At 40.6% G+C, this 14,549-nt stretch overlaps 1 protein-coding gene across 1 annotated transcript in view; it reads right to left on the bottom strand.

The window, feature by feature from the left end:
• Positions 1-1,130: 1,130 nt before the first annotated feature.
• LOC102051676 (macrophage mannose receptor 1-like) overlaps positions 1,131-14,549 on the bottom strand; it is a 33,537-nt gene continuing 20,118 nt past the window's right edge. Inside the window, exons 21-30 of the mRNA XM_027800493.2 lie at positions 13,775-13,889; positions 12,461-12,609; positions 10,821-10,923; positions 9,730-9,962; positions 7,969-8,134; positions 7,055-7,207; positions 6,674-6,790; positions 5,068-5,235; positions 3,144-3,185; positions 1,131-2,715 (exon numbers count right to left, since the gene is read on the bottom strand). Of these exons, the coding sequence (XP_027656294.1) occupies positions 2,471-2,715; positions 3,144-3,185; positions 5,068-5,235; positions 6,674-6,790; positions 7,055-7,207; positions 7,969-8,134; positions 9,730-9,962; positions 10,821-10,923; positions 12,461-12,609; positions 13,775-13,889 (1,491 nt within the window). The 3' untranslated portion in view covers positions 1,131-2,470. The remainder of the gene's footprint in view (positions 2,716-3,143; positions 3,186-5,067; positions 5,236-6,673; positions 6,791-7,054; positions 7,208-7,968; positions 8,135-9,729; positions 9,963-10,820; positions 10,924-12,460; positions 12,610-13,774; positions 13,890-14,549) is intronic.

Raw genomic sequence — 14,549 nt, forward strand, 5'->3', positions numbered from 1 at the left:
GATAGGGATCAGGGTGGGAGGAAATGCAGGTCATAAAGCAGTATTTCTTAGAACAAGGTTGTTTGAGGTTTTTTTCACTAAGCTGTTATTACTAATAGAATAAAACTCTTATAATAAATATCAAATAACTATCCACCCAGCACATTCACTTCTTCACTTGCAGACCTCATTTGCAGACAGTCACCCACAGCTACCTGGTCGGAGCTGTGTTTGGAAACCAATCCCAGCTGCACAGTCAGTTGCACAGAGCCATACTGGCACTCCAGGGGATTTTGGGGAGATCTCTGAAAAGTCTCTCAAAGGGTTGTACTCATCATTATCAGATAGAAGCCACTGCTGTCTCAGATGTCGTTGAAATTATACAATCCTCTGCTGATGCTTGTGTGCGCTAACAGCCTTGTACAGTCCCAGCACATTCTTGGCTCAGTTCTCACAGACGCTAGAGGACTACTAGCCTATAATGTTTATCAGTCCTTGGAAAATTTCACAGACTAACTTCTCATTAGGCACCTTTCCTGTCTTTGGTTTATTGTTTTCTGGTAGCCATTTCTGAATCCAGACCTACAGATCCTGTAGAACCAATCCAGACAGACAAGTCCTTCTTGGCAAGTGTTACAATGGTGGATTAATCTTTTTGATCTGCTCAGTGTTGTTAGGATCTCACCTGAAATACCTTATCCACTGGTACGTTGTACTGTCAGAAAGACCTACATGCCACAGAGTAAGGTTTAGAAGGGAACAACAAAAAGGATTAGAGATCTAGGAGACATAGCTAGTGAAGTAAAAAGGGAAGAAATAGTGTTGCTGTCAGAAAATACAGAGAGGAGACGTGACGAGCTACTAAATATATAAAAATCTATCTCAGAAACTGCTCATCAGTACAGCACATCAGTAGTCTTAAATTACACTTCTACTAGATGTTTATTAGGGTTCAAATGTCGGGGATAAAGAAGCAATGAGATACACTCTTTTCCAAGATGGTAAAGACAAATCGCTACTGCTATTTAAGAACATGCTAAGACTAGGAGAAGTGACTGCTCATCTGTGTATAGAAGTTTAAGAATCCCATCCCCTCTTCCTGTTATCTTTACTTTTATGATAAATTGTTTGGTTTAAGAAGACACACAAACTTTTACTTAGAACTAGCCTTTTAATGCCCATTTAGTGAGCCGACATAGAATAAAAACTTATTTACATGTATTTCAAACACACACAAAATATTTTAATTTAAACACAATTAAAATCTGTCAAAAGGTTAAAATATCAAAAAATACCAAATTAAATAAGGACCTTCTCTAGACTAAGAGCTTTGAGTCATTTGATTTGTTTACATTTGGCATAAAATACACCAGAAAAGTAAAAAACCCGCAAAACTATATGTGAGCCTGTTGTATATTTTTAGGGTTTATGAACCCAGAGAATATACCAGTAGACCAGTATGACATGCAATGTTATCAGCTCCATCATGATGGAGGTTTCGAATGATACTCAAAGAATTAAAACAGACAGATGGGGGGGATTTGGTTAGATACCCACTAGTCAGAAAAGACTTTTTCATGCTTTATCAGGCTTTGAAAATATGGCCTAAAAAGGTATGAAGTCTTCACTGCCACTGGAGGTTTTAAGAATAAATTTAATGTAATTTTTTCAGGTATGAATTAAGTATGAAAAAATGAATAGGCATGTTTATTCTGCCTATTCCCCCCCCCTTTTGCAGAATCCTTTGAGAACCCTATTCTACTATTTAAATAATAAAATATTTCTATTCATAAAACATTCCAGCCTCTTATTACAGTTGATCTTTCAATGCTTATGTTACAGAATTATAGCAGAAGAAAAACAATTTACGCTTTCCTTTCTATCAGTCATATACAGAGGAGGAAAATGCGTTAATTCAGATATTACGGGCAGCACAAAGGGTTTCTGTGGGTAGCTCAGTAGCAAAAGGAAGATGTGGACCCACAACACTGGAGCAGGCTGCCTGGTTGAGGCAGGGAGCTGGTCCTGCTTCCAGCACGGACATGAACCAGGTAAGCTTGGAGATCCTGTCCAACTTGTGCAATTCTGCCAGTTTGCACTGGAGATCAGGGTGGCATTTTCAGGATACCTACAGATCCGGATGTACTTTTTTGGAGTGTGCTAAGGAGCATATTGTCACAGCTGCCTGGGTGAGCATGGTTCTTCTTGTGCCTAAAGGTGGTGCTGGACTGATGCAGAGACTGGAACTGTCTTACACAGCATGGCTCCAGGTCTGTATGTACGCTCAACAGTCCTCCCAGGTACTACATTTTGTGAGCAGATCTCTGGACCTGCCCTGCAAGATTGCTTGTTCTTGCTAGTACAGAAAGCAAGAAGCATCCTGTGCAAAATGAACTAGAATTTCTGTAGGAGAAAATTGCTTTGCCTTAAGAATTCTTGTATTCCAGCACTTTAATTCCTTTCAAAATCAGGCCCAAGATTACCATGCTTATTAAACTGTTGCCTGCTCATTTTGTTCAATATTGGTCACAAGACAATTTGATTCATGAGTTCCAGGATCAGCATCACCACGGTATATAGCATTTTCAAAACTGGCTGTAAATGTTTGTCGATCACGTCTTTTCTTATAGAAGAAATAGACTATAAGGCCAGTTCCTGTCAGCAGAAGGAAGATCAGTATAACAACAATCCCACCTAAACTATTTGCTGATGAAACAGCAGCTTCATGTTTTGATGCTGTGAAAGACAAAACAGAATAATTACTACAAATGTCCGGAGACTGCTGTTGCATACAACAAACATCTTGCTAAGTAAACGGAGTGAACTGCAAAAGTTCACTTAACGACCATAACAACAGTTAAAACTGATGCATGTTCTGGATGGACAATGCAAAATTGGGCTCAATCTCTTCTATGTTCCTTTTAAAAGGAGCATTATATTGCACTACGGTATACCATTTGTAAAGAAAGAAAAAAAATATTGCAATAAGACATCCAGTTTGAGAGAAGACCTGTTCTTTTACACAGACTTAAAATAAAATCATCTGTGACAGTTAAGTGGGTATTTAAATGAAACTTTTCTGAAGGCAATTTTACTTGTAAATAATAGGTGCCTATGAACTTACTGAAATTTCAGTTTAATGGGCTTATAAGAAACCAACTTACCCTTATTGACCAGTGAATCATGGGTTGGCTCAACTTCAGTAACTTTAAAATTAAAATATAAATATATATTACACACAGTTTGCAAGCAACCATCCAAAGACTAAATACATACTGCATACATAATTTTTACTTTGTGTTCCTATCAAATTTTAAATAACTGCAGAATCATAGAATGGTTTGGGTTGGAAGGGACCTTAAAGATCACCTAGTTCCAACCCCCCTGTCAGGGCAGGGACACCTTCCACTACACCAGGTTGCTCAAAGCCCCATCCAGCCTGGCCTTGAATGCTTCCAGTGATGAGGCATCCATAACTACTTTGGGCAACCTTTTCCAGTGCCTCACCGCCCTCACGGTAAAGAATTTCTTCCTAGTACCTAACCTAAGTCTACCCTCTTTCAGTTTAAAACCATTACCCCTCATCCTATCACTACACTGTCTGATAAAAAGTCCCTCTCCATCTTTCCTATAGGCACTGTAAGTACTGGAAAGCTGCAATAAGCCGCAGAACATTTTCTTCTCTAGGCTAAACAACTCCAACTCTCCCAACCTGTCCTCCTAGGAGAGGTGTCACAGCCTGCTGAGCATCTTTGTAGCCCTCCAGTGGGCCCACTTGAGTAGGTCCATGTCTTATGCTGGGGGCCCTGGAGCTGAACACAGTACATGGACACGAAAAATACATGAAAACATTATCCCTGACCATTCAAGCTGAATCCATCAAACATTCTTGTTAAAAATATTTGGAGAAAAAACAAAACAAAAGACCAAAACAAAACTGTTTTCTCACTATTAATTGACTTGAACACTTTTTTTGGTAGTGGAGACAGATGTTCAAAGTTTTTACTCTTCCACAGTGTAAGGCTTGACACTGAAAAACTGGATTTTTTTTTACACTTTCAAAAATGAAAAGCACATTTGTACTTGGCATTTAAGCTGTTGCTGTTAGGCAACTTCCTTTTCCTCTCTCCATGGCTTAGGGAGTATGATTCAGTTAATTGCTTGCAGGACTGGCTGGCTGGGCCCTACAAAGTTCACGGATGACTCCATTGCCAACCTGCCAACATGTGGAGATCCACAAGCAGGAGACTCAGCTGGTTCCACATTGCAGCGGGTCTGTTTGCCAATGGCAAACCTGGCCTATTTCATATTGCTTCCCAGTTGATGTGGGCAAACACAGACTGAATCCATACATACATGGTGACTCGCTCTAGCTGCATGTGTGCAGATTTACATCCTTCATGCTTTATGCAACACTGCTGTGCATGCAAGGGGGACTCACCTCAGCCTGTAACACAGTCAGATTTTGCGTGAGTTGACATCCAAAAAGTCATAAGGCCACAAGCAACCATTAAAAATGAAATGCACTATGCTGTCTGGTTGTCTTGGCATGTCTCCCCAGGTCTGTGTCAGCAGACACATAAGTTGGGCCCTGCAGCTCACTCTCACTTGCCGCTTTCTTCTTGGTCATCCAGCAGATCCCAGCACACTTCACTGGTACAGACCCCACTGGCAGCACCTCCTTCCTTTCTGCAGGAGTTCAGTGACTTTGTCCTCCTGCCCCTCAGCTTAGCTATCAAGAGAGTGCCTTCTCACCATTAGTCACCTATTCATCATCTACTGCCCCTTGCAATCTGACCGTTAATGACTATGGATTTTCTTTGCACTCTCAACAGGTTATGTGTTCTCCCCTGCCTTGGGGTATGAAAGATGCCAAGACATCAACGCTTTTAAATGAAAGGAGGAAACAGCAGCTCAGGTTCTTCTCCAGCATTATTTCTCATTGCCTTGAACAGAAATTACTCTTGGCTTTGATGCACATGCATCAGCGTTGGTGCATAAAGCATACCTAGTGCATAAGCAGTATGGCTTGATGTATATTAACCACTACTGCTAAAATAACCCAGTGCACAGAAATTCAAAACTTACTTTTGGGGATTTTGCAAATAAAATTCTGGTCAACGGAGCAGTAATAGTTCCTCCAGGTTCCACTTGAGACATCCATGTCAACACAGTGTTCGTCAAAAATTACTGTAGGCTCTCCTTTCTCCCAGTTGACAAATTCTACTGCGCTTCTGTCTGTCCATAGCCATTCCCCTAAAATCAAAAGTATTACCTAGTGAGGGACTGAAGTGGGGGATCATTTCTAGTCTACCAGGCACAACAACATCAGACATGGAGTATATTCGTTGATTAAAATAACATCAAGGAGGACTTATTTCTCACTGGTTTAACAGCCAGAGATACTCAGACAGGAGTGTTCCAAATGTAAATACTCACAGACAAAGTGAACTCCATCAGCCTTCAGGGCCATGGCTGCCAGTGATGTAGGAAAGACATGCCCAGGCTGCCCAAGCATGTTTAGCTGAAGCCTGTGCCCAGGACTGGAGCCTTAAGAAAAGCAGAGCACCTGTGCAAGCCACGCTCTGCAGTTCAAGGATCCACGTTGCTTGGGAGGTTTTCTTTATGTGTGTATCCAAAATCGGTGAATAGCTGCTTTATTAGAGCTGTACTAATCAATTATCTTTGCAGACTGAATCAGCTCTCTTTCTGTAATAATAACTCTCTGCTCATCTCCTGCTGAGGCGCATCAAGTAGGAATAATTGCAGTCTCTGCTCCCTCAGCATGTGCTTTCATGGCAGCATATCCTGATATAACTCACAACTGCCTCAGTGCCACCTCCTCTGTCCCCCTGACTGCAGCTGCACTTTCTTCTTGCCTCTGCTTGCACTGCATCTAGCTGTGTGGCAGCATGGTGGGCCAGGTCAGGAATAAATCTCTGCTTTTGTACTGTTAGCTTTCAGCTAGATCAGATGAACCTGGCCCACCATGGGACAAGGTACCTGCCATTGATGGTGGGGAGAGACAGGGACCTGGGCAGCCGTACCCAAGGCCACTTGCTGCAGCCCAGCCCAGACTCATTCTGGAGATGTACCCTCAAAGTCTGCCATGAGAAACAGGCTTCAGAATTACAGTAATATAGAAAACAGGATCAAAAGTGCAATTAAGAAACAAAAAGCTGAAATATTGTTGGGTGAAATTAAAAAGTTCTAAAAAAAAAAATAATTTTGAAACCCCCCTGAAATTTAGATTAAGAAGTGTTGCTAGGCAGCTTATATGAGCTGCTATCTTCTGTGTTGTTTAGAAAAAAATTTCAATTTAAGGCTGCCTCAGCTTTTAATTACAAGACAACATTTTTCTTAAAAGACTAACATTGGTTAAATGTTGAGCAATTTGAATTAAAAAAAGCAAAAGGAAACATTTTAATCAACTAATGCAGTGCTAAGCTAGAACCATTTACAGACCAAAATATGCTCTAATTACAGTAAAGAAACAAAATGCGTAGACTTCTTGGTGGTTTACATTTTAAGTATTTTAGCAGAAAAGCTATTAAACATTTAACAGTTGATTTCTTTCTCATTTATTTAATATTTAGTATATTAACATTAGTATTTCATATGTTAGTGTTATTTAGTATTCTTTCTGTTTATTTATTATTTATTTTCATCTCAGTATGCATCGTGAAATAATTACCATCAATATTTTTGAACAATCCTATCCAAAACTTTCTGAAGTCACTTGCAAGTGGAGACAAATAAAGTAAGAGAAAGTTCATTTCAGCTGAATCTTCTATGGAAACCAGAGAAGAACCTAAAAATATCAATTAAATATTACATATAATATCAGCAACATTTTACATTAGAAATTAATTAGCTCAGTAAACAATCGTGGCATGTTTTGTGATCAGTTTTTTCATATAGTAGAAGAGCTTGATAACAAATTTAAATTAGCTGTTGCTTGTAATTGATATACATACACACACGCACATCTATGTATAACCTCTTAGTTCTGGATTAAAAAACCAAACACACAAACCACCTGTAAAATATCGTCATAAAAACCTCCAACACTTACCCATTTGAATACACGTCATGGAAGCATCAGGCCAGCTTTCCTCAGTATCAGTGTGAACATAGTAGCAATGACCACGGAAGGGAATCCAAGACCTACCACGCTTCGGTTCAGGACACTTTCCAGGAAGCTGTGGTGGTTCACTGGGAATTAACTCTATTAAGACACACAGGTTTTAGTAGGGTCTTAAAAACTAAGGGAAATGTACTCCCGCACCACCCCATCAGCTCTACCAATTTGACAGTGATTCCAGGAAAAGGTATATCCCATAGACTTAACTGATGATAAAAGATTGAACTAAACGTGGTAAATCAGTAATAAACCATACTGGTTGGAGCTGGTTCTCCAATCTGCTGAACAAGGCTTACGCCAGTCTAACTGCAATTGTTTTCAGCAAGGCAAGTTCTACTTAAAATTTGTGAAACAGAGTGAGTCAATATACATAAAGGATCTCGACACCACCACCAACACAAGCCAGTGGCATGTTTCCAGCCAGTTTGTAGCAAGATTGGTCAGAGAAGCTGTTTGTACCTGCCCTTGTACATACATCCTAAGCTATGTAAAAGTGCAATTAGTAGCCTATCGCATCGCCTAACTCAAGCCAAAGTAGAGCTTAGATGAATATAAAATTTGCTGTGAAGTATCGTGCAGAGATCATAAAAGAACTATTGCATGTGTCATGAAATATTGCAGTTGTCTTTATCATTTGCATGTGTTGACTGGCCTTGTGGAATTAAATGTCTGAAAATCATTCAAGACAGACTGGATCTGGAAGTTCTTCCTTGATAAACGCAGTAGTTTATCACAAGGCATACACCATCTATCACAACAGTTCATATGCAGAAAAGATAAATTCAGATAAGCCGTTAATTGAAATTCCAGCATCCCAAATCACATTTTTCCCATTCACAACTTACCATCAGATTGTTTACAGAGAGATAAAAATGTTTCGTTGCAAGGTGCTGTCTTCCAAAACCCATCCAAATCTAAGTAGACACAAGCTGTGTTCTTATTTGGTTCTCCACTTGCCCAGTTATGATACCTGCTCCTCCTTCTATCTGACCATATGTAATGGCCACGGCTCTAAAAGCAAATGACAGTAAGGATTATGTCACATAACAGAATTAGATTGAAAGAACATTAAGACATTGAAAGAAGACTTGAAGGTATATAAAAATTATGAAAAATCATGGTTGTTCACACAAAATTGATTTGTCCTCTCTCATGAACACATAACAGGCTGGTCCAGACTTCCACTCCCCACAGCAGTTAGGGCATTGGTCCTACAGATGTTTATTTAGTATGCAACCTATGTTATTGAATTCACACCATCCATCTCAGGCACTGAACGGTCAAAGAGCCTTGTGGTGACAAATACGAATATGTAGATGAAGATTGTAACTAGAGGAGTCCACATATACACACAGATCAAATACAGATCCTCTAACCCAGGGTTCTCTCTCTATATAGAAAGCAAATAGAAGAAGCAGAAGTTCCACTGGAGAGAGGAATACTGATGACGTTTTTCATGAGGCATGCACTGCAGACCTCAGCTACCCCTGCTAACAGGGCTTGTGGTGGTAAGTTTTTAGCTCTTGCAAGGACCAGCTACTAGAGACAAGCTAAGCATGCATTTTTTCAGCGGATTTCACCACTATTTGCAGAGCGTGAGCAACGTTAGTCACATCTGTGGCTTCTGTCACCCCATACTGTGCAGCCTAGCCCCTTCTTCCTGCAATCTTTGGAGACAGGCTCCCATCCATTTTTTTTGTGCCAGTTCCTTTCCTGTCCTTTTTTCCTTTTAAGTCCTTGGCCATGTTTCATTCCGGATTCCTGTCTCACCCTGGTTTCCCAATGCCTGCTCTCACTGAAGTGCCTCTCCCGTTCCTCTCACCTCAGTACCTATGCCTGCTCAGTCCTGTGTCTCACCGAGCTCCGGCTCTGCCTCCGTCCTCTTGATTCCCTCAGAACTCTGCTTCCACAAACACCCCGTTACATCATCTTTCTTCATGTTCTTTTGACATGCCTCTAATAGGTGTTTCCCCTTCTAGTCCTTTCCACTTTTTGTTGACTGAGTTTGTTGGCAGTTTTCCCCAAGGCCCTGGCTTCAGCTCCAAAAGCAGCCGAAGGCGTCCCAGTTGCCAGAGGTCTGCTCCCGGCCCTGCGCCGCACTCTGCCGTTTCCCCTATTGCCTGGCACAAGCACTTGTAGCGCTGGGCTGTGAATTAACACAAAACGTGCAATAACCTCAAGAAGAAATAACTGGTTTTAACCCCAGTTTTTCCCATGGTGTCTCTACAATGTGCCTTAAGAAATGGCAGTGCTCCCCGACACCAGTGTGTGGTAGACCGTGGCGTAGGAAGTGGAAACTCCATAGCCACTTGTACTGCTGAAACCGCTGCCGACGGCGCTCCATCCTTGGTGCCCTTTGAAATGCAGGCTGGGGCAGATCTCACTCACATTGTGGCCAAACAGTTTGATGTGTAAAACCCCTGAAGCGGAGGGAACTTGGGTACCTCAGCAAGGTTTTGATGCCTGCCACACATTCAAGGGTCTCACCAGGAGCACTCACATGGGAGCAGGCAGCACCCACAGTAGTGGATCCTGTCAACCTCTGAGCAAGATCTGTGCTGATCTAGGGTAGCAGTAGGATTGTCACAAGCATTTGATGGACTCACCATGTCACTGTTTAGACCAATCCATGCAGGCTCCCCGTGCTTTAATATTTGCAACCACAGGTAAGATTCAGCATAAGGATCCAAAACGCTGGCAAGTTCTGCGAACTGCTCTCTGCAGTTTGTCTGTGCCGCTTCCCAGGTCATTTTGCGGTTGATGACTGCATAGCTGTCATTACCGTAACTGTTAAAGCCAAATATCGGAACCATGGGTTCAGAGTTCTGCAGTTTGGGGTCTGTAAAGAGCAAACAAACAAAAGGGAAAATCAAACACTTTATATTGGCTAGACATGTAACACTGAGAGAAGATCTAGTGTACTGGAGTAGTCAAGCAATTAAGAGAGGCTGGAATAACAAAGATGTGTCGCAACTATAACTGCAGCGATGAAAGCCATGTTTTCGTATTCTTTGACAAAATTTTCAATTCTTGTCAGAATAACCTTTTAGCATAATTAGCTGTATCACCTCCAGGAACATGCCTTGTAAGCTCTAGACCTTCCCAAAGCATACTGTAATGATGTAGGGCATTGAAGGGAACAATTCCTCCGCTTTTTCCATTATATATTAGCATTTGTTGTGTTTCTGACAAGGAACAGGGTGCAGTAAGAACACCATGAGCAAGCAGAGGGATACAATGGCTGCTGATGTAAGATTGTAGCCCGAGTAAGACTGAGTAAGTGAGACTGAGAAAGACTGTAAAGGAAATCAGGCAGGGCAGTTTTTCAAAATAAAGTTGCAGTGCTTTTCAGTATGACAGTATTATTTCATTTTGAAGAATTTAGCTATGCAAAGAAAGACAAAGTACTGTCCTCTCTGTCCCACCTGATCACCAACAATAGTGAAATACATGATGATCGATGATTTATTCATTTTTTTTTAATTTACTGGTCTAGTTCTCAAAATAGGAAAGCTTAAGTGTTTTTCTCCAAAAAATAAAATGTGTGCTCGTTTTGTTGAAATGGTCAGTAGCACATGTGATACTGTCAGATTAATTTCAGTTAACATAGGGTTAATGTGGGAAAATCACTTTTAAGACCAGTTTGACATAACCACAATTAATCTGCTGTACTAGGAAGTGGTGAAAGAAAACTCACCAGAATTTTTATGGCATATGTAGCTTTTGCTTGTTTTACATTCTTCATCTTTCCATTTCCCTGCCTGTTCAATAGGGTTCTTCATCATAAAGACACAGTCGTCCTATAGGGTAAATGAGATTGACAAGAAAAAGATATGGATAGATAGGAAACATTCCTACTCCTCCTGGGTATACAGACTAGCTTATCACACACAAGCACACACAGATGGATAATACAAAGGTCATACACGCAAACACACACAAGCAGTGGTCAGGAGCCATGATATGACAGTAAGCATTTACAACTCAGCCTTAGGAAGGTTTGCACTTGGATGATGGGGGGAGTTGCAAAGCACAGCACAGAGGCAGGAAGAAGTGTTTTGGACTACCGGTATGTATATAATCCCTGTGCACTCACTTATATGCATGTGTGTGTGCCAGTAGACGTGCGCCTGCTAGCTCTGGCCCACAGGACATTTCAGCTCCGTTGCTGTTTTCCTGGAGGCTATGAGGAAGCTCCCCTCAGCACTGGTGCTCGTCTGCATTGCTGCAATCCTCCTCCTGCCCCAGTGTGGTACTTGGAACCAAAGTTGTCACCGCAGTGCGGTAATGTAGAGGTAGCGATCAGACTCAGCCTTTTGTGGGGGACACCTCCCAAACCCTTTGCACTGCAGGTTGGGCTTTTTACCTTCCTCCTTCTCCTCCCACATCGTGAGCAGCTGCTGCTTGGCTTTCTGCAGCAGGAGGCAGTGGCTCTCCCCACTTCATATCAGCACAGTCTCATGCAACTTCCAACACCCTCCAGGGGCATTAGCCCAGGTCTTGGTTGCAAGTGAAGTTGTATCTGGAGGAATTTGTGTAGGGAAGTGGGCACAGCCTTCTACAGAAAGTGTATGCATTTGTGAGATGGGGAAGTCCTAGAGAGCCCAAACCCCAGCTCTAGGCAGCAGGGGTTAGACCTTGCAGAACTTTTTCCCATTTTAAATAAACTCAAACAATTCTGTTATGAAAAAAGAGAGAAACTTGGTAAAGCTAGCACAGCAGGACAGAAACAGTACTAATGTAGAATACTAGGAGCAGTATTCTACATTAGCCATTTTACAATTATTGAAAAACAGTCATGTTTGTCTTGCATTTAAACACAAAATGATATAGCAGTGCTGAAAGTTTCAAAGCATGCAGAAGAGATCTTTCAGAAGGAAGACTAGTGGGGGAGAAGATAAAAATGGGAAAGGAGTCTCCTTCCCAGTCTCCTTTTGAGGATTTTGTTCAATCCATTTATCTGAATAAGTTCAGTCTAAATAAATATAAATATATGCAGTCATCTGAGTATTTTCTCCAAGTCTAAATAACATTCACTGTATCCCAAAATTACGCAGTTACTGCTCTACTGTGGTTTACTTGAATCTCCTCATCAGTCATGGTAAAGTGAGGGAAATTGCTCAATTGTCTGAGTTTTGCATAACGCTTCCAAACCTGTGCTGGATTCATAAAGAACCATACAAAATCTCCCACATGATTATTCTGCTTTTAAAAAGCAATGACATTACTAAAAATCTTCATAATGAAACCTTACAGAAAATATGGTTGTAACTACATATTTTTTATCCATCTACCAAAGTTATAATGTTTAAGTGATAAACAGAAATTAATGTTTACCTTACTATAATAACTTCGGGAACCTTTTGCCCAATTTGTATAGAAAACTGGGCTTCCATCTGTCCATAAGTATGTGTGCTCCTGATTTATGTCGTTCAGTCCAATCCAAGCATCAGTTGCAGCATTTTTCAGGAGGGACATGAGGAAAGCTGAAGAATAAAGAAAAATTGTACAAGCAGGGAAATTGAATGCACCTTTCCCATACAGCACAGACTTTAGAGTGCCTGGAACTGGGATGATGAGTTTAGGGTTTCTCTTTATTAATAAGGTGATAATCTTATGATAAAAATAAAAAGAATAGTCATTTGATGTTAAAGTCAGAAAAAGTATTTACAAACTCAAAGATGTGCAATTTTTTAAAAAAATGGGAATATCTTTGTACACTTCAGTGTTTTTCATCATCTGAGCTAACAGGGGAAATGTTTTAATGGTGTTACAGAAATTAACATGAGTATGCTAAACCCTGGCACAGGAAATGAGTCTACAGGCTGTGCACTCCCTTTTCTTCTTTGGTAACTTCTTTGTTAGCCAGACTTAATAACCTCATTTCTAAGCAGGCATAACACAAATAAAACTACTTAATAACCAAGTATGTATGTACTGGGATCTCAGCTTTTTGGAAGGCCAGATTATGTTTCCCTCAGCTCCTGCCTAGACTGACTTCCCACTAAAAGAATGTCCTTCTGCTGTGGAAAAAAGTATGAACCACAAGCACTGGTAGAGTGAGCCAGGAGATGGTCCATGTGCAGCCCTCAGGACCTGAGGCATTACATTTCCTAAGCAAACATGAGGCCTCACAAAAACCCCTGTAACATGCTGAGCAGCAAGACCAGCAAGCTGAGCAGAGCAAGGGGAACGGGGAAACTGGGACTCCAGCATTACAGCCTTCTACTGCCTGAGGATGTGTCCTCCACTGACACCCACAACATTTGGCTCAGCAGCTGGTGATTTGCACAGTGATTTGTTTGGGACATTACTCTCTTTGCGTGCTATTTTTAGATGTACACCTAAAAAAAAATAAAATATGGACATTTTATTATTTGACAAGCCCCTAATACAAAATCTTAATATTTGAACAGTATTCATTCCTTTGTACATCCTATATTAACTCAAAGCTATGATTTTAAAAGTTAATCAAGACACTAAAACCAATGCAAGCATTTTTGCAAAAGTGCAATTTCACATTCAACAGAACTTTGTATTAATACAGCATAAATAACAGCATATATTGCAGAACCTATAACACCTGATTTAATCTGTTTATCAGGAATTACTTAATATCTCATCCAGTATCAAAACATTAGTACTTTATACCTTGGATTTCCTTTTTGGATATAGTAGCCAGGTTTCCTCCAAAATTAATACAATTGTTCCTCGCAGCGTGCCATGTCAATGTATCATTTTCATTAAACCCAAATACTTTGAAACACTGAAAAAAGAGAAGCGTGACAAATATGTAACAGAATGGTGTTTTAATTTCTGGTGAAAGCACCTCTGTTTGTAACAAACAAGATAAAACAAGATATTTTAAGCAAAAAGGCAGAGTAGCTGGTTTAACAGTCCTTTCTTGCTTGTCTTTAGGTCTTTAAGAAAGAGAAGATCTATACTAGAAGACTAGTATAAATCCCGGTATTTCAGCACACACTTAGGAGAAGGAAAATGTCAGCCTAATGATTTCAGTAAAAATTATGTTAAAGCTTCTGGGCACACTTCTGAGGTGTGGCTTTGTGGGAGGAATGCCTAATGAGACCTCAGAAAACAAACAAGGATAAGATACGTTTTTGAAGCTGACCATCTCAGTTTCTGTTGCCTTATTTGTCAAACCAGGTTTGGTTCTCACAGGATAATCACAGAAAGAGAATGACTGTGACATTACAAAGAAAACCATGATTTACCATTTCTTGTAATATGATCTGTGAGATTTAACCAAGTCGTCATTAGCTTTGTCATAACCAAGCAAATCAATGTGCTGATTAAAGTAGGCAACTGGAAAGTTAATCAAGCAATTTGGGAAAAAAGTTGAGCAAAAGCGAGGTAGCTCCATCACCGTCAGAAGCAGTGTGTGAACACTTCAAGAGGAGTCAAGGAA

Source organism: Falco cherrug, chromosome 4, assembly GCF_023634085.1.
Source record: "Falco cherrug isolate bFalChe1 chromosome 4, bFalChe1.pri, whole genome shotgun sequence".
NCBI lineage: Eukaryota > Metazoa > Chordata > Aves > Falconiformes > Falconidae > Falco > Falco cherrug.